The 20,790-nt window shown below is 36.0% G+C and overlaps 1 protein-coding gene across 6 annotated transcripts in view; it reads left to right on the top strand.

The window, feature by feature from the left end:
* TRIM37 (tripartite motif containing 37) overlaps positions 1-20,790 on the top strand; it is a 145,603-nt gene that overhangs the window by 25,876 nt on the left and 98,937 nt on the right. For all 6 annotated transcript variants that reach the window (XM_019431070.2, XM_019431075.2, XM_019431074.2 and 3 more), the window contains exons 7-9: positions 664-787; positions 2,140-2,207; positions 15,883-16,007. In XM_019431070.2, coding sequence (XP_019286615.1) covers positions 664-787; positions 2,140-2,207; positions 15,883-16,007 — 317 coding nt within the window. The remainder of the gene's footprint in view (positions 1-663; positions 788-2,139; positions 2,208-15,882; positions 16,008-20,790) is intronic.

Genomic DNA, 20,790 nt, shown 5'->3' with positions numbered 1-20,790 from the left:
TTTAGTGCATAGATCTTTCACTTTGGTTAGGTTTATTCCTATGTATTTTATGGTTTTTGGTGCAATTGTAAATGGGATTGATTCCTTGATTTCTCTTTCTGCTGCTTCATTATTGGTGTATAGAAATGCAGCCGATTTGTGTACATTGATTTTATATCCTGCAACTTTGCTGAATTCATGGGTCAGTTTTAGCAGTTTTTTGGTAGAGTCTTTTGGGTGTTCCAGTCATGTTGTCTGTGAAGTGTGAGAGTTTGACTTCCTCCTTGCAGATTTGGATGCCTTTTATTTCTTTTTGTTGTTTGATTGCTGAGGCTATCTAACACTATGTTGAATAACACTGGTGAGAGTGGATATCCCTGTCGTGTTCCTGAACTTTGGGGGAAAGGTCTGTTTTTCTCAAGGATGGTATTAATTGTGGGTTTTTCATATATGGCCTTTATGATCTCGAGGTATGTTCATTCTGTCTCTACTTTCTTGAGGATTTTTATCAGGAAAGTATGTTGTATTTTGTCAAAATTAAATGAACATTTTTAAAAAAATATTATTGGCTTACATAAAAGAGGAAATCAACTGACTTTAAGAATAATTGCAGTGATTGCATTAATGTATGTTTGCTTCTATTTTAAAAATTCTTCAAATTTTTTTTACTTGTTCACCTTCTAGGAAAGAAATGTAGAAGCTGTACGAAATGCAAAAGATGAGCGTGTTCGGGAAATTAGGAATGCAGTGGAGATGATGATTGCACGATTAGACACACAGCTGAAGAATAAGCTTATAACACTAATGGGTGAGTGGTTTTCTATGCTGTTGGGATATTTGATGCTTTGAACCAATCTAGAAAGAATCAAATAGGCTAGGGAGGAAAAGATTGGTTTCAAAAATAAAAGTTCCACTTATTAAATGTTCCTTTATCAAATAATATTATACCTAATTAATATAACTCCTGCTAACCTCTTGGGTATGTATGCTTCTAGAAATGGCCTGATTTGGCAAGCATGCCTGCCTTTCATCATCTTTTTTTTTCCCCCCAACATGTAAAGTGGTTTCTTCTTTTTCTTTTTTATTTCTACCTTTTTTTAAAGTTTTTTCTTTTTTTTTTTCCTACTTTTTTAATAGTAATTCTATAATGATAATTCATTTATTCTTGTGTGTTTCCAGCTTCTTAAGACTGTTCCTGTCTGGGCATTGTTTTTTGTTTTCACAGGTTTTTATGTTTAAAGAACATATCTCTTGCTGACATGTAATGTAACATCTGGCCAACTTAACTATATTCTTCTTTTTAAGCCACAGTTAAATTTTGCAGGGGGGAATTACTTCAGAAGAGTTGATTGAGTAAAAAATTTACTTTGCTAGATCTTTTATATTCCTTTAGAAGAAACAATAACCTTAATGTCTTTCCAGAGTATAGTATTATGTATTCTTTTATGAATTTAATTGACCTTAATTGCAGTTTGTCTAGAACTATAGTTATGGTTGATTCTGAAATCCCCTTGTCAAAGCTACTACAATATTAGATTGAACCTTTTTCTTTTTTTTTTTTTTTTAAATGTTTACTTATTTTAGAGAGTATGTGCACGAGCAGGGGAGGGGCAGAGGGAGAGGGAGAGAGAAGCCCAAGCAGGCTCCGCACTATTAGTGCAGAGCCCAATGCAGGACTTGTTCCTACAACTGTGAGATCATGACGTGAGCCAGAATCAAGAGTGAGACGCTCAACCAACTGAGTCACCCAGGTACCCCTAAATGGAACCTTTTAAAGTTCTGGTGAGGGGCGCCTGGGTGGCTCAGTCGGTTGAGCGTCCGACTTCAGCTCAGGTCACGATCTCGCGGTCCGTGAGTTCGAGCCCCGCGTCAGGCTCTGGGCTGATGGCTCAGAGCCTGGAGCCTGCTTCCGATTCTATGTCTCCCTCTCTCTCTGCCCCTCGCCCGTTCGTGCTCTGTCTCTCTCTGTCTCAAAAATAAATAAATGTTAAAAAAAAATTAAAAAAAAATAAATAAATAAAATAAAGTTCTGGTGAAATTTTTTAGGGTAGCTATAGTGAAGTTTCACATAATTGAAATTGATTCTTTGTTATTGACTATGTTCAGTGAAAGTTAATTTTATTCTTAAACCAGTGTTGGTGTTTTGCTGTTTTTAAATAGGTCAGAAGACCTCTCTAACACAAGAAACAGAGCTGTTGGAATCCCTACTTCAGGAGGTAGAGCACCAGGTGATGAAATAATAAATGAAATTTAATAAAATCTATCCACAGGCTTTAAAAATTATTTATTATGGCTTTAGTTTGCATTTGTCTTATAACTAATGTTGTTAAGCATCCTTTCGTGAACTTACTTGCCATCCCTTTATCTTCTTTATTGAAGTGTCTTTTGAGGTCATAGCTAAGAAATTTTTACCTAATGCAGCATTGCAAAAAGTTTTTCTTAATGTTTTCTTGCAGAGGTTTTGTAGTTTTTGGTTTTATATTTAGGTTTATGGTTGTCTTTGAATTTTATGTTATTATTATTTTTTTTAATGTTTATTTATTTATTTTGAGAGAAAGGCAGGGACTCCCTGAGAGGAAGAGAGGGAATCCCAAGTAGGCTCCACACTGTCAGTGCAGAGCCCGACATGGGTCTCGATCTCATGAACCATGAGATTATCACCTGAACGGAAACCAAGAGTTGGACGCTTAACCAACTGAGCCATCCAGGCACGCTATTGTGTTTTTTTAATGTGAGGTGTGGATCCAATGTAGTTTTTTGCTTTTGTTATTTGTTTATGGCTGTTTTTTCTAGCACCATTTGTTGAAGACCAGCCTTTCTGCACTGAATTGTCCTTGTATCTTTTTAAAAAACTAGTTGTCCATATATACATTGGTCTATTTTTAGACTCTGTTCTGTTCCACTGATTTATTTTTATGCCAATACCACACTATTTTTCATTACTGTCGCTTTATTTATTTTTTTTTTTGTCATTCTATGGCCAAATCTGGTCACCAGGGTTGTTTTATTTGACTCCTATGTTAACACATATATTTTTAAAACAGACATTTTAAAGCAGATGATTTTACATGAAAACCTAGATTCCTAACTAAATTTGAATGAAATCAACTTAGATCAAATATTTGATTATGAAAAAAAATTAAAGTACTAGAAGAAAACATGAATTGATATTTGTATACTCTTGGGACTATCAAATGGCTTTCTAATAAATACCTGAAGTCCAAAGGTCATAAACCTTTGGCAAAAGAATTATAAACATCTATATGGCAGAGAGCGTGACAGAAAGAGATAAGAGGAGAAGGAGGAGAAAGAAATGGAGGAAGAAAGAGCAGGAGGAGGAGGAGGAGGAGAAGAAAAATTTGTCAAAAGACAAATTAGGAAACCAAATTTGTAATATATATATATAGTAGACAAATGCTAAAATATCCCTAATATCTGTGAACTTCATCAAAATTAATAAGAAAATTATTAAATTACCATTAGAAAAAGAAGATAGAATTGGGAATTCACAGAAAAAATATAAGTGGCCAAATAAACAAATGAAAAGATGCTTAGTAACTTAACAGTTAAATAAAAAATAATAAGATACAATTCACTCATCACACTGGCAAATGTTAAAAAGATTAATAATACCCAGTATTGGCAAAAATATGAAGGGAATAGACACTTTTGTACAGTGATGGGTCAGAAATAGAAAACACAGGGTATTTGACATTAGTCCTTAAAAATTTAAATATGCCTTTCCTTTGACTTGCACAGTTGCACTTCTACATTTATTTTATACATATTGAAAAATGTTTACATAAAAATGTTTATTGTAGAATATTTGTTATAATGAAAAATTTAAAACTAATTTAAATGTCCAAATCAATAGAAATATTAGATAAATTGTAGATTCAGACAATGTAACACCAAGAACTCCCAGGAAAAAATAAAGACATTAAAAAATTTATGTAACATATTATTAGATGAAAAGTGTGTGTGTACCTAATGATCTTATTTAAAATTTTGTTTTAATGTTTATTTTTGAGAGAGAGAGAGAGTGAGTCTGCGCGGGGGAGGGGCAGAGAGAGAGGAAGGCACAGAATCTGAAGCAGGCTCCAGGCTCTGAGCTGTTAGCACAGAGCCCGATGTGGGGCTCAAACTCACGAACTATGAGATCATGGCCTGAGCTGAAGTTGGATGCTTAACCGACTGAGCCACCGAGGTACCCCTATAATGATCTTATTTTAAAAGAATTATATGTGGGAGAAATCCCGGAAAGTATACACAAACTATTAATAGCTATCTTCTCTGGTGGGATTATTTTATACATTTCTCTGTTCAGTTTTTAACTAGAGTATATTTCTTCTGTAAACTTTGCTCACCTGGGGAAAAAAAAAGCTATATAGATATTTTATGTTTCCTTTAGTATCTGCTTTCTCCTTATTTCTTTCTAGGAAACTAGTATCTTGGGCTATCTGAAGAAGAGATTTTTTTATTTTCTCTAATTCCCCCTCCATCCAAGGACCCCATGCACTTAACACATTTACAATCGAGAAAATAAATGGGAAGAGGCTGTCTCCAGTCCTATATGCTCAATCTTTACTTAGGCTTAAGAAGAATACAGTTTAGTAGTGTGTACTTCAGAGACCAGGACAGTGCATGTGTGCAGCCATGGGCAAACTGTTTAATTCAGTTTCCCTCTCCATAAACCAGTCACAATAATATCTAATTATTAGAATGGCTATAGGGATTGAATGAGAATATAAATGCCTGGCATATGGTAATTACTTGCTAAGTAGTTATCACTATTTTTTTTTAATTTTTAATTTTATTTATTTTTTTAAAAATTTACATCCAAATTAGTTCAACCATGATTTCAGGAATAGATTCCTTAGTGCCCCTTACCCATTTAGCCCATCCCCCTTCCCACAACCCCTCCTGTAACCCTGTTTGTTCTCCATATTTATGAGTCTCTTATGTTTTGTCCCCCTCCCTGTTTTTATATTATTTTTGTTTCCCTTCCCTTATGTTCATCTGTTTTGTCTCTTAAAGTCCTCATAATGAGTGAAGTCATATGATACTTGTCTTTCTCTGACTAATTTCACTTAGCATAATACCCTCCAGTTCATCCATGAAGCTGCAAATGGCAAGACTTCATTCTTTTTGATTGTCGAGTAATACTCCATTGTATATGTATATATACACCACATCTTTATCCATCCATCCATCGATGGACATTAGGGCTCTTTTCATACTTTGGCTCTTGTTGATAGTGCTGCTATAAACATTGGGGTGCATGTGTCCCTTGGAAACAGCATACCTGTATCCCTTGGATAAATACCTACTAGTGCAATTGCTGGGTTGTAGGGTAGTTCTATTTTTAGTTTTTTGAGGAAATCTCCATACTGTTTTCAACAGTGGCTGCACCAGCTTGCATTCCCATCATTACTGCAGCTTTATAATAAAAGTGTTAACTCTCCAACTTCACTCTTCTCTTTTTTAGAGTTGTTTTAGCTATTCCAGGTCCTTTGCATTTCTATATGAATTTTAGCATCAGCTTATTAATTTCTTTTTTTATTATTGTTTATTTATTTTGAGAGAGAATGCGTTATGTTTATTATTTATTTTTAGAGAAAAAGAGAGCCCACATGTGCGAGCCGGGGAGAGGCAGGGAGAGAGGGACGGAGAGAATCCCAATCCCAATCTGTGACAACAGTGGGAAGTCTAACTCAGGGCTTGATCCTGAGAACCATGAGATCACATCCTGAGCCGAGATCAAGAGTCAGATGTTCAACCAGCTGAGCCACCCAGGTGCCCCATCAGCTTGTTAACTTCTAGCACAAAGAGTTTTGGGGTTTTATTTAAATTGCGTTGGATCTATAAATTAGTTTAGGTAGATGTGACATCTTAATATTGAATCTTTGTTCATGAAGACTCTTTATTTAGGTCTTTTATAATTTCTCTCAGCAGTGTTTTGTAGTTTTCAGGATAGAAGTTTTTCACATCTTATGTCTGATTTATTCAGTATTTCAGAATTCTTAATGTTATAGTAAATAGTGTTTTAAAAAATTTTTCATTTCTGATTTTTTGTGCTTATACAGTTGGTTTTTGTATATTAGTCTTTTTTTTTTTTTTTTAACGTTTATTTATTTTTGAGAGACAGAGGGAGACACATTGTGAGTGGGGGAGGAGCAGAGAGAGAGGGACACACAGAATCGGAAGCAGGCTCCAGGCTCTGAGCTGTCAGCACTGAGCCTGATGAGGGGCTCGAACTCACGAACCCTGAGATCATGACCTGAGCTGAAGTTGGCTGCTCAACTGACTGAGCCACTCAGGCGCCCCTGTATATTGGTCTTGTATGCTTCAATCTTGCTAGATTTAGTTTAGTTCTAGTAACTATTTTGTAGATTTCTGGGTTTGCCTGCAGATAATCGTGTTATCTCTGAATACACACAATTTTCTTTTTGATCTGCTTTTTATGTAGTTCCTGTCAGGATTTTACTGACCAGAACTTCTAGTATAATGTTGATTTAAGTATGATGTTAGCTGAATGTTTAATGTAGATATTCTTTATCAGGTTTTGGAATTCTGTTCCTATTTGATGAGAATTTTCATTAGGAATGAATGTTGGATTTTGTCAAATTCTTTTTCTACATGTATCAAAGTTTATATGGTTTTCCTTTTTCTTAATATGGATTATTACTATTTTTAGTATTAAATGAACTTTGTACTTCTGGGTTAAAAACCTTGGTTTGGTCAATGTACTGTCCTTTTAATGAATTATTGGATTTGATTAGAAAAGATTTTATGTATAATTTTTGCATTTTCATGCCTCAGAGATACTAGATGATAGTTTTCTTTTCTCAGAGTATCTTGTCTGGTATTGTTATTAGAGTAATGATGGTCAAAGAATTTTAAAGTATGCCCTCTTCAGTTTTCTGGAATAAGTTCTGTAGAGTTGGTGTTCCTTTAGAAGTTTGATAGAATTCACCAGTGAAGACATTTGGTCCTTGTTTTCTTTTTTTTATTGGGTTCGTCTCCCCGCACCCACTTCCCGCCAACCCTCCCCGCTCACTCCTCCCACCACCACCCCGGGGCCTTCTTTGTGGAGTGGTTTTCAACTACAAATTCAATTCCTTTAATAGACATAGAGCAGTTTATATTACTTATTTCTTGAGTAGGCTTTGGTGGTTTCGGTCTTTAAGGAATTATTTCATTTGAGTTTGCCAGATTTATTGGCACATAGTTCTTAATATTCACTTATCCTTTTTTTTTTTTAATTTGTTTTTATTTTAGAGCTCATGAGCAGGGGAGAGGGCTAGAGGTAGAGAGAGAATCTTACGCAGACCCCATGCTCAGCGTGGATAGAGCGTGACATGGGCCCCTATCCCTCGACCCTGAGATCATGACCTGAGCAGAAATCAAGAGTCGGCTATCCACCTGACAGAACCACCCAGGCACCCCCTCTTGTTATCCTTTTAAATTTGTAGAATGCAGTGATATTACCTCTCTTTTTCCTGGTATTGGTAGTTTGTGTCTTTTTTGCCTGATCAGTTTGGCTAGAGGATATCTATTTTTCCTGATGTTTTCAAAGAACCTGGCTTTTTGTTTTTCTTTGTTGTCTTTGTTTTCTATTTCCTTGATCTTTGTTTTGATCTAATTGTTTTCTTTCTTTTGCTTAGTTTGAGTTTAATTTGCTCTTTTTCTGAAATCTTAAGATGGAACCTGGGGTTAGTAATCTGAGACATTTCTGTTCAAAATATTTTCTTCCTTTGTGAGTTATTCTTTGAGCCATGTTAGTTAGTTTCCAAATGTTTGGTTTTTTTCTGATTGCAGTGTCTTGAGATCAGGTTGGTTGGTGATGTTGTTCAAGTCTACTATATTGTAGATTTTCTTTCTACCTGTTTGATTATTGAGAGAGGGTTGTTGACATTTTCAGCAATAATTGTGTATTTATTTGTCTTTTCTTCTGGCAGTTCAGTCGGTTTTTGCTTCATGTATTTTGAAGCCATACTATTAAGGCCCTAAATGCCTAGGATTGTTACATCCTCTTAATTGTTTCCAACATCACTATAAAATGCCTTTTTTTTTTTTTTTTTTTTTTTAGTTTATTTATTTGAAAGAGAGAGATGGAGAGAGAGGGAGAGAGAAAGGGAATCCAAGCAGGCTCTGCACTGTCAGCCCAGAGCCGGACATGGGCTTGATCTCATGAACCATGAGATCATGACCTGAACCTAAATCAAGGGTCAGATGCTTAACTGACTGAGCCACCCTGAAGGCATCCCTGAAATGACTTTATCATAAATTTTTTGCTTTGAAATCTATTTAAGAAAGCCACATCATCTTCCTTTTAACTCATGTTACCATGACATATCTTATTCTGTCTTTTTATTTTTAATATATTTGTTTTTAAATATTTAAAGTCTCTGTCTTAAAGGCTGCATGCAGTTGGGTCTAATGTTTTAATCTGATTGAACAATCTTCGACTTTTTTTTTTTTTTTTTTTTTAAGTAGGCTCAGGCTCCATGCTCAGCATGAAGCTCAATACAGGGCTTGAATTGAGTAATTTTTTCTGGATTTTGAGTATTATTGTCAGTGAATGACACTAATATCAGTAATAAAAAAATAAATGTAAAGGATTAATTTGAATTAAAAAAATCACACAATGATCTACTTAATAAGAGATAGATCTAGAGAATGGTGAGGAATTTAAAATGGGGAAAAAAACATTACTAGTGATAAAAAGGACTACTGACAAAGAGGGAACTGTCTACCTTAAGAATAAGAAGAGGGGCACCTGAATAGCTCAGTTGGTTAAGCATCCGACTTTCGCTCAGGTCATGATCTCATGGTTTATGGGTTTGAGCCACACATCAGGCTCTGTGCTGACAGCTCAGTTCCTGGAGTCTGCTTTGGATTCTGTGTCTCCCTCTCTCTCTGCCCTTCCCCCACTTATGCTCTGTCTCTCTCTCTCAAAAATAAATAAAACCTAAAAAATTTTTAAAAAAGAGTATGAAGATAGGACAGTTATGATTTCGTATTCTAGGATAAACTCAGAATGTAGAAAGCAGAGAATTAAATGATTTTGATAAAATCACTATAGTGAGTTTTTAAATACTTAATAAACTGATAGCACCAACTAAAAGAAGTTTGTAAGAATACAGGATATTTGAAAAAAAATAAAGATGCTTTATCTAAAAGGTATGTGGAAAAAAAATAAAAGGTATATAGGGAGCCCTGCATCCCCAAATGAAGAATACATGCTCTGTTTCAGTTCATATGAAACTGCTCCAGGGTGCCTGGGTGGTTCAGTTGTTTAATTGTCTGACTCTTGATTTCAGCTCAGGTCATGATCTCACGGTTCATGGGATCGAGCCCCTCATTGGGCTCTGCACTGACAGCACAGAGCCTGCTTGGGATTCTCTCTCTCCCTGTCTCTGCTCCCCACCCCCCCCCCCCCCCCCCCCACCATGTGCACGTGCTCTCTCTCTCTCTCTCTCTCTCAAAATAAATAAATAAACATTTTTTAAAAATCCATAAAAAGGAGTTTACAAAATTATTTGCAAACCCAGTATTTAAAAAATCATTTTGCAGTGCCTGGGTGGCTTGTCTGTCCAACTCTTGGTTTTGGCCAAGGTCATGATCTCACAATTTTGTGGGTTCAAGCCCCACATCGGGCTCTGCAGTGACAGTGTGGAGCCTCCTTGGGATTGTGTGTCTCTCTCTGCCTGTTTCTGTCTCTCTCAAAATAAATAAATAAACTTAAGAAAAAAAAGTTTCAATACCTAGCCAAGTACTTAGTTATATAGAAGTCTGAAGAAATTTCAGAAACTTATGTAAAGAACATGTTCTGTGACCACAGTATAGTTAAGGTAGACATCAAAAACCAACATTATTTTAAAAATCATATGTATTCAAATATACATTGAAATATTTTAAATATCTACATTGTTCTTGAGCTTAAGAGGAATTGCAATTGAAATGATAAATTATTGGGGTGCCTGGGTGGCTCAGTCAATTGAGTCTGACTTTGGCTCAGGTCATGACCTCATGGTTTATGAGTTTGAGCCCCACATCGCTCTCTCTGCTGTCAGCACAGAGCCAGCTTCAGATCCTCTGTCCCCTCCTACCCTCTACCCCACCCCTGCATGTGGGCTCGCTTGCTCTCTCTCAAATAAACATTTAAGAAAATTTCTAAGAAAATAAAAAAATGATAAATTATTAAAATACCAGACTTCGCTAATGGATATTTAAAAGAAGACATAGTCTAAAGTGCAATTTAAGAAAATTATGAATGAATGGTGTTCAACTAAAGAGGCTAATAAAGGAACAATAGTGTAGAAGCATAAAATGGAAAGAAATCATGAAGATAGTGATGTAATTCACAAAAAAGAGAGCCATGAAATAGTTGGGAGTATCAGCATACCCAATATTGGATCTTTGAAAAGCATGCATTAAATAGAAGATAATTCTAGCATGGTTATCAAGAAAAATGAAGGAAGTGTTCAGTATTGTATTGGGAAGAAGAATTGGGATATAACTACAGATGCAGTAGAAATTTAAATAATAATCATTTTTAAAAGTAAATATTTATGCCAGTGTTCTGTGTGCTTTACAAATATGAGCAACATTATTGAGGTAGAATCTACATGACGAGGATAATTTTTAGAAAATTGTAATTGTGTAGAGTCACTTAAGAAAGTATATAACTTAAACAAGAAACATTAAGTAAATTATATTGTTGATAAGTCTCCTTCTAAAGACATCAAATTCAGACTAATGGAAAATTTTTACCAAATTTTTAGATGTCTTTTGCCTATCAAGTAATTTTTTCTTAGAGCATACCAAAGTACTAGATCTCATTCAAGACTGTATAACACTAATATTAATAACCAGTTGTCATAAGAACAATGTAAGAAAATTAAAGCTCAATATTTTATTTTTAAAGTTTATTTACTTGAGAGAGAGAACATGGGGGAGGGATAGAGAGGGAGAGAGAGAGAAACCCAAGCTGGCTTGGTGCTGTCAGCGCAGAGCTTGAGGCAGGGCTCGAACTCATGAACTGTGAGATCATGACTTGAGCTGAAGTCAGATGCTTAACTGACTGAGCCACTCAGGCACCCCAAAGCTCAATTTTATTTTAACATAAATGCCAAAATCTTAAATATATACTGGCAGTTAAAAATCAGTAGGATACGTACAAAAACAAATGAGCGCAAGACCAGTGGGATGGGTCAGTGGAGTATGCGACAGTTGATCTCAGGATTTTGAGTTCAAGTCCCAGGTTGGATGTAGAGATTACTAAAAAATAAAATCATAATAAAGAACGAAAAAGCCAGGTCAAGTAGGGTTACTCAAAGGAATGAAAGCAATGTTTCACTATCAGAAAAATCTTCTTGATTATATAAACTCAAAAGATTACAGAGCAAAACTATATGAACATTTAAATAAAAATGAACAGGATATTAATTTTTAAAGTAACATTATTATATTTGGTCCTCATTCATGGCTAAATTACTTAGCAAACTAAGACTAAAAAGGAACAAGTTTGAGCCCTGCATCAGGCTCTGTCCTGACAGCTTGGAGTCTGGAGACTGCTTCGAATTCTGTGTCTCGCTCTCTCTCTGCATGTCCCCACTCGCTCTCTCTGTCTCTCTCAAAAATAAATAAACATTAAAAAAATAAAAGGGAACTACATTAAATTTATTTTATTCTTTTAATCTTTATTTTTGAGAGAGAGAGAGAGCTCAAGCAGGGGAGGAACAGAGTGAGAGAGAGAGAGACATGGAATCTAAAACAGGCTCCAGGCTCCGAGCTGTCAGCACAGAGCCTGATGCGGGGCTTGAACCCATGAACCGCGAATTCATGACCTGACCTGAAATCGGACACTTAACCAACTGAGCTACCCAGGCACCTATACATTTAACTTTATTTTATAGGAAACAGTCTAAATGGTAAAAATTGTGAAGCTCTGATAAAGAATCCAGGGTTGCTTCCTATTGTCGTTTCACTTCTGAGTGTGCTACTCCTGTGTATTAAATTAAAACAGTAAATATGGTACAACTATATATATATATAAATTTAAAAAATTTTTTTTAATGTTTACTTTTGAGAGAGAGAGAGTGTGAGCAGGGTTGGGGCAGAGAGAGAGGGAGGCAGACTCTGAAGCAGGCTTAACTCATTTGTTCATAATGAGCCACTCAGGGGCCTCAAGACAATAAATGTGGTAGAAAGATATTAAAAGGAAGATATAAAATTGGTTATTTGTAGAGGATATGGTTATCTATGTAGAAAGTATGTAACTTACACCTTTTTAGTGAGCTTATCAAGACAGAAATCAAATATCGGAAATAATCGGCTAGAAAACTTAATGGAAAATAATCCTGTTTGGGGCGACTGGGTGACTTAGTCGGTTAAGCAACTGACTTTGGTTCAGGTCATGATCTCACAGTTCATGAGTTCGAGCCCCGCATCAGGCTCTGTGCTAACAGCTCAGAAAATAATCCTGTTCATAATATAACAAAAACTAAGGATTTTGAATAAATCTAATAAAAAGTGTTGGAGACCTTTGTAAACACTAGAGTTGAATGAAGAAACATCCTGTATCTCATTGATTCTCAGATGTATATTATGCTATTTTGATATGGGATATGTCTTGGGCGCCTGGGTGGCCCAGTCAGTTAAGTGTCCAACTTTGGCTCAAGTCATGATCTTGCGGTTCGTGGGTTCAAGCCTGGCATGGGGCTTTGTGCTGACAGCTCAGAGCCTGGAGCCTGCTTCAGATTCTGTGTCTCTCTCTTTCTCTCTGCCTCTCCCCCACTCGCGCGTTTGCGCTCTCTCTTCATCTCTCTCTCAAAAATAAACATTAAAAAAAATTAAATTTGAAATGGGATGTGTCTTAACAGTTAATACAGCCATAATTTAGCGAAGATTTTTTTTTCATATTAGCACATGAAATAGTTAATGTTTAATAATTTATAGCCTACTACATTTTATGGAATATGGTGTATTTACGCAGGGGAAGATTCAGTGTTATAAAGGTGCTATTGATACCATTCTACAAGTGCAATTCAGCCTTTATTTCAACATAAATTTTCTAAGAATTTGGTAAAATTCCAATATTAATGTGAAAGAGCAAGGGGCCCCATATAGCCAGCATAGTCTTAGATTAAAAAAATAAGTTAAAATTCCTGTCATATATCAAGACATAATGTGAAAACATAGTAATTATGACACAAGTTTCAGCACAAGGACAGTTCGAGAAGATAACAGAATAAAAAGCCCAGAAACAGAACCCCAGGTATGTGTGGAGACTTGATACATTACATGACAGAAATGGAGAAGGATGGGCCTTTCAACAAATATTGGCATTTGTACCTGTGGGAAATAAAATTTGATCTTCATTTTATACACAAGACTTAGTTCCAGGTGGACTAAAGACCTAAACATCAGTAGCAAAATTTGATTATTTTTAGAGGAGTTTAGAGGAGAATACCTTTGATGTGGGATAGAGGAAGATTTCTTAAGGTACAGTAGGTACAAAATAGAAAGATTTGAATGCATTAAAATTCAAACTTTAAAAAAAGAAATTCAACAACTTGGATGACAGGCCATAGACTTGGAAAAGATACTTGTTTCTCCTAACCTGAACAGGAATTGCTATCCAGAATTTATAAAGAAATACAGTTTAATTCTAAATAACTAAAGCAATCTCAAAAAGTAGGCAAGGCAGATGAACAGATAGTTTACAGAAGTGTACAGAGACCAGTAAATGTGAAGTTTCATTGCTAGTCTGGTAAATATAAACTAAAACCACAACAAAATGCCATTTTACACCCATTAGTTGGCAGAAATTAATAGGTAAAAATGTAAATGTTGACAATATACAGCAGTGGGAACTTGTGTAGTACTTATGTAAACTATGTTGGAGAGCAGTTTGCTAATATCTGCTAAAGTTGTCGTATGCTTCAACCAGTAATTCAAATCCTAGAGAAACCTGCATATGTGTACAAGGAACTGCACAAGGGTCTTCTCTCCAGAGTTTTAATAATGAAGAATGGGAATCAACCTGAATGTTCATTGACAGAGAAAAATAACATATTCATGCAATGATATTCTTTAAAACTGCTGAGATGAGTAGCTCTATAGATACCAATAAACAAATCTCAGAAGCAATGTTAACTGAAAAATGTAGGCTACATGGTGATGTAGCTTGGTCGTATTTATGTAAAGTCTAAAAACATTCAGAACATTGCTGAACATGTAATACATGTGGAAACACATGGTAGTGATATAAATTTGAGTGAGTTACCTTTGGAGGAAATGGGGTTAAGGAAGGACACTCATCATAGGCATTAAATATTTATTTATTTATAATTTTTTTGAAGTTTGAGAGCAAGAACATGTGAGTGAGAATGGGGGAGGTGCAGAGAGCAAGGGAGAGAGAAAATCCGTAGTAGGCTCCTTGCTGCTAGCGCAGAGCCCCGTGTGGGGCTCCATCCCCTGAACCATGAGATTATGACCTGAGCCAAAAGCAAGTGTCAGATGCTCAACTGACTGAGCCATCCAGGCGCCCCACATTCAATAAATATTTTATAAAAGCTGTAGGTTTTGATATTTGTCGTATGATACCAGTCATATCGTATCATATTATTCTTCACGAGTTATAAGCAACTGTCATTTAAAAAATATAAACCTAACTGTAGTGAGTATTATGAATGTCATCTGTATGGCATTTGATAGTGTATTACTTTGCTAGGGCATCCCTAACAAAATAACACAGACTAGGAGGCTTAAACAATAGAAACTTATATTCTTATAGTTCTGGTGACTGGGAGTCTTAAGATCAAAGTGTCAGAAGTTTTGTTTTCCCCTGAGGTGTCTCTTGTAGACACTGCTTTCTCTTTGTATCCTCTAAAGACCTTATTTCCAAATATAGTTAACATTCTGAGTTACTTACTAGGGATTAGGACCAACAGGAATTTGGTGGAGGCACTGTTTAGCCTGTAACAGTTTATAAAGCTGTCTCACATATGGCTTCATACTTGTTACAACAGTCCTAGTGAAGTAAGCAGTGGTAGATATGATTCCAGTTTTACAGATAAACAGACTCTGAAAGTCATATGATTAGTGTGGGGCAGAATTAGGACTTCAAATTGATTGTCTGGAGTAGAAAGTCTTTTAACTATTATGCTTATTTTACCGGAGTTGAATTTCTCAGTTTTTAACCTTTGGCACTACATAATGTAGTGTTTTCCAAATTGATGGAAGTTGAGACTTCTCTGGGTCTGTTACATCCTAACATTTCTCTCTCGGAATGCAGTTTGAGAAATCCTTGTTTGATGGCTATTGACCTATAGAGTTTTGTTCATTAGTATATATAATAACTTCTCTATGCCAGTTGTGTTTGCTTATAGTTGGATTTATGTTAACGTGCAAGGTGAGAAAAATGCATTAAAATCAAATACATTTCTTGGGGCGCCTGGATGGCTCAGTCGGTTAAGTGTCTGACTTCGGCTCAGGTCATGATATCGTGGTCTGTGAGTTCGAGCCCTGCGCCGGGCTCTGTGCTGACAGCTCAGAGCCTGAAGCCTGCTTCGGATTCTGTGTCGCCCCCTCTCTCTGCCCCTCCCATGCTCATGTTCTGTCTGTCTCTGTCTCTCAATAATAAATAAATGCTAAAAAAAAAAAAAAAAGAAATCAAATACATTTCCTCAGTGACTTTACTGTTAGAATGGAAATAATTTAGATCCTTTGTAGATTCTTAACTCTCAAAACCACTTTGAAAGAGTCATTCTATTTTTATCTCATTTTTTTTCTAGAATATGACCAAGATAATTCCTATTTTTATTCTTTATTGAGGATTTTGTGATGCCAGTGAATATTACTTTTGTTTATTTGATTGTTTTCCTCACACAGCTGCGGTCTTGTAGTAAGAGTGAGTTGATATCTAAGAGCTCAGAGATCCTCATGATGTTTCAGCAAGTTCATCGGAAGCCCATGGCGTCCTTTGTTACCACTCCTGTTCCACCAGACTTTACCAGGTGCGACATAGTTTTTTAACTTGATTTTCATTTAACGTTTATGTGCATATGCACATGCTTCTTTCAAAAGAATGTTAGTTTTCCTAATTAACTGTGTTTTTTAAGGTGTTATTTATAATGATGTGGTTTAGTAAACTTTATATACATGTAAATCTGGTTAAAAATTCTGGTGGAGTTACACTTTTGACTGTAAAGAGGTGATCTTGAATTAGGAGTTAGTTTCTTCCTGGAGTATCACCTTCTGTAGAAAAAGTAACTGATCCCAATTTAATCACTATCTGTTCATCTTTTTAAATTGATATATAATTGACATGTAACATATTAGTTCCAAGTGTACAACATAATGGTTTGACCTTTTCAAGTATTGCAGAACGATCACAGTAAGTCTAGTTAACATCTGTCACCATAAACAGTTACAAAACTTTTCTTATAATGAGAACTTTTAAGATCTGTTTTCTTAGCAACTTTAAAATTTGCAGTACAGTTTTGACTATAGTCACAATGCTGTCTAGTATATCTCCATGACTTACTTTATAACTAGAAGTGTATACCTTCTGACCCTTTTTTTAAAATTTTTTTGGTATGTCTTTCTCTGACTTATGTAGCATAATGCCCTCAAGGTCCATCCATGATGCAGTATGGTCATTCTTTTATTTACCTTTTGAATTTAATTTATATCTCATTGTTTACATATATGTTGCCAGAAACAAAAATCAGAATATGGATGAAATGCCAGAAGATTCTGAAGGTGACATGATGTTACCTCAAGATCCTAAAAGGTGGTGGGAGGAAACAACTGGTTGTGTTCTATGCATCTTTTAGTTTTTGTCTTGGGCAGTCTTAGAATCCTTTTGAACCAGCATATTCTTTCAAGCATGTTTGCACTGTGGTATAAGACCAGTGGTTCTTGGCATTAGTTGTATGTTAGACTCAGTTGGGATTCTATTGAAAATTACCAATGCTGGTTCATACCTCAGGTCATTTGAAATAAAATCTCTGCAGATAGATTAGTCTGCTTGAACAGCAGACTGGGTGACAGTGTCACCCAGTGCCACTGGGTGACAAAATAACACAGACTGGGTGGTTTCTACTACAGAAGTTTATTCTCTTATAGTTCTGGATGCAAGAAGTATGAGATCAAGGTGCTAGGAAATCTGATTTCTGATGAGGCTTCTTGCTTGCTTACAGCCTTCTCCCTGTGTCCTCACAAGACCTTTTCTCTCAAGCACAGAGATCAGTGTCTGGTATCTTTTTCTCTTCTAAGGACACGAGCTTTATTGAGTTAGGGTCCTTCCCACCCTTATGACCTCAGGTAATCTTAATTACCTCCTTTTAGTTTTTATCTTGGGTAGTCTTAGAATTCTTTTGAACAGCATATTCTTTCAAGCATTTTTGCCCTGTAGTGTTAGAGCAATGGTTTCTTGCATTAGCTGTATATTAGATTCATTTGGGATTCTTTTGGAAAGGTCCTGTCTCCAAATACATTGGGGATTAGAGCCTCCACATACAAATTTTGGGGGACACAGATGGTCCATAACATTGGGTGCAACTAGGCATTTGTATTTTGTTCATTTAAAATCTCCTTAGTTGGTTCCTAAGAAGAGAGGTTAAACCACTGCTGCAGATAAAAATGTTGGTATGGCAGATTTTAGTCCATCTTAGACTTTAAAGATGGCTTTGAAATACTGCCACATTTTTAGTATGTTGAAGGCTGTGTTACCTAAAGGAAATAGCCTTTGTTTTAAAAATGTATAATTGTCTTTTCTTTTTTCTCTGATATGTGGTGCCCTCTGATGGCCACAGGGCATTGATAGTACTCAACTGAATAGTGCAAGCCAGGGTTTTTCAACCTTAACATTGTTGATCAGGATAATTTTCTGTGGGGTTGAGGGAGCTTTGTTGTTTATTGTGGGATGTTTAGCAGTGTCCCAGTAGGACGTTTTCCTTTATAGTTGTGATAAAATATTTCCAGACATTGCCAAATGCTTCTTAGGAGTAAAACTGCCCCTGGTTTAGAATTTCTGGTGTAAGCCCTTGTTCCTCATCACAGATGCATTCCTGAGGATTATTACCACCCATAGTCCTATAAACAGAAGGGTAAAGTTCTTTTGACAGCCAGAACTCAGGTAGATCTCACTGACTATTAAGTCTTCATTTCTCTCTGAATTAACAAGCCAGATATAATATTCCTATTTTAATCAAGCACTGAATATTACTAAAAGTACTTGGTATTTGCTATCCTTAAGTAGATTAGGTGAACTAAGGATGTTCACCAGTATCGAAAGGCTGCCTCTTTGATAACATGGTCAGTCATTTCAGTTTTGAAGAATACCTTTTTGGAACCATTCATCACCGCGGAATGAAACGTAAGTTTTGATGTAAATACCATATATAAAGGTAAATGTTTTTCAATTCAAAGTATAGTGCATGGATCACATATCAAAGCCAGCTCTGGAGTGTTTGTCCATAATGCAAATTCCCAAGCCTATTGCCTGGCAATATTTGGAGGTGATGTCTAGATAATGAATCTTGGGCATCCTGAGTAATTCTGTCCTCAATTTTGGGAACCACAAATATAGGTAAACTCCTATGCTGATACTACTTGCAGTGTCTCATTAGGCAGGCACCTCTGCTTTAGATTTCTTTTCAATCTCTTACATCCAGTGATTGTTTTGCTTTCTGTTCCCTAACTGCCTAAGTGGCTCAGAACCCCAACAGTCCCTTTTCATTATCTTGTTTTTTTGGTGTAGATAGAAGGGACTGAAATTGGGAGGGCAGGGAGCAAGGGAGGCAGGTAGGAGGGACATCAAAGAGGAAACGACCAAAAAAAATTTTTTTAAGTATGACAAATTAAGGAGCTTTCCATAGATAAAGTTCACCTTAGGACCTGTTCTCTCCCAAATAATGCTTATTTACTGCCTTACTGGACATTTTGGCTTGTAGCTTTATTGACGTTAAGTTACAGATCAAATTTAGATGTACAAAGGCAGTGGTGAATGTTTCTAAGCTTTGAGATCTTAGGACTGGATTGCCTTAAGTTCCATCAGTTGATTTGTGATGGAGCCACAATGGAGAATAAGTCATTGAACAAGTGCGGTGTTATTTATTAAAGACTATATGTTCAGCACTATTGTGCTACACAGGGGAGAAGAGAAACTAATAATCTTAATGGGTGTATATTCCATATTAAATAGTATAGAATTATATATTAAAATCTAGTATTTCATAATCAATTACAATTGATCTTTGAACAGTGTGGGTCAGCTGTATAATGCATCCTGTTTAATGCTGCCACATAGCACTAATTTGTTAACAATGTTATTTTTCAAAAAGTTTCCCTAAAAATTATACATGTATAGGAGTATATCACAATACCCTGGGATTGATAGAGGTTTTCCGTGCTCTGAATGTGATCATTTTCTCTTGCAAGTGACAGCTTGGGCACATCATACTATACTCTCTTGGTCAGTGAGCTTTAGTGATCTATTTTAGCTCTTTAGCTCCTAAGCTTTCTACTCCACTGTTCTGAATTAAACGTATCATCTCCTTCTCTTATTTATTTTGTGTTTTGGTATGTATGTATGTATGTATGTATGTATGTATGTATGTATGTTTGGTTATTTATTTAACCTCCAAGTTAGTTAGCATATAGTGCAATAATGATTTCAAGAGTAGATTCCAATGATTCATCCCCTATGTATAACACCCAGTGCTCATTCCAAAAAGTGTCTTCCTTAATGCCTCTTACCCATTTAGCTCATCCCCGCCCCCACCTACAACCCTCCAGCAACCTTCAGTTTGTTCTCTGTATTTGAGTGTCTTATGTTTTGTCCCCCTTCTTGTTTTTATATGATTTTTGCTTCCCTTCCCTTGTGTTCATCTGTTTTGTATTTTAAATTCCACATATGGGTGAAGTCATACAATACTTGTCTTTGACTAATTTCGCTTAGCATAATACCCTCTAGTTCCTCCATGTTGTTGCAAATAGCAAGATTTCATTCTTTTTGATTGCTGAGTAATTAATACTCCATTGTGTATATATACCATATATACCATATCTTCTTTATCCCTTCCTCTGTTGATGGACATTTGGGCTCTTTCCATACTTTGGCTATTGTTGATAGTGCTGCTATAAACATTGGGGTGCATGTGCCCCATTGAAACAGCACACCTATATCCCTTGGATAAATAGTTAGTAGTGCAATTGCTGGGTCATAGGGTAGTTCCATTTTTAACTTTTTGAAGAACCTCCAGACTGCTTTCCAGAGGGCTGCACCAGTTTGCATTCCCACTCGCAGTGCAAAAGAGATCCTCTTTCTCCACATCCTCGCCAACCTCTGTTGTTGCCTGAGTTGTTAATTTTAGCCATTCTGACAGGTGTGAGGTGGTATCTCTGTGGTTTTAATTTGTGTTTCCCTGATGATGAATGATGTTGAGCATCTTTTCATGTGTCTATTAGCCATCTGGATGTCTTCTTTGGAAAAGTGTCTGTTCATGTCTTTTATCTATTTCTTCACTGAATTATTCGTATTTTGGGTGTTGAGTTTGATAAGTTCTTTATTGATTTTGGATACTAACCCTCTATCCGAAATGTCATTTGCAAATACCTTCTCCCATTCTAGCAGTGGCCTTTTAGTTTTGTGGTGAACTCTTTTGACCCTTAATGGCTAACAAAAATATGACAAAATAATAGTTTGGTCTTCCAGCCAAAACAACAAAGGAAATGTATAGCACTGGATGTTAAGGATATGGTGGAAAAAACATTATGAAAGATGTTATGAAT

The sequence above is a fragment of the Panthera pardus genome, unplaced genomic scaffold (genome assembly GCF_024362965.1).
Source record: "Panthera pardus isolate Hobbes unplaced genomic scaffold, ASM2436296v1 HiC_scaffold_3, whole genome shotgun sequence".
NCBI lineage: Eukaryota > Metazoa > Chordata > Mammalia > Carnivora > Felidae > Panthera > Panthera pardus.
This window is presented reverse-complemented; position numbering and strand designations above follow the sequence as displayed.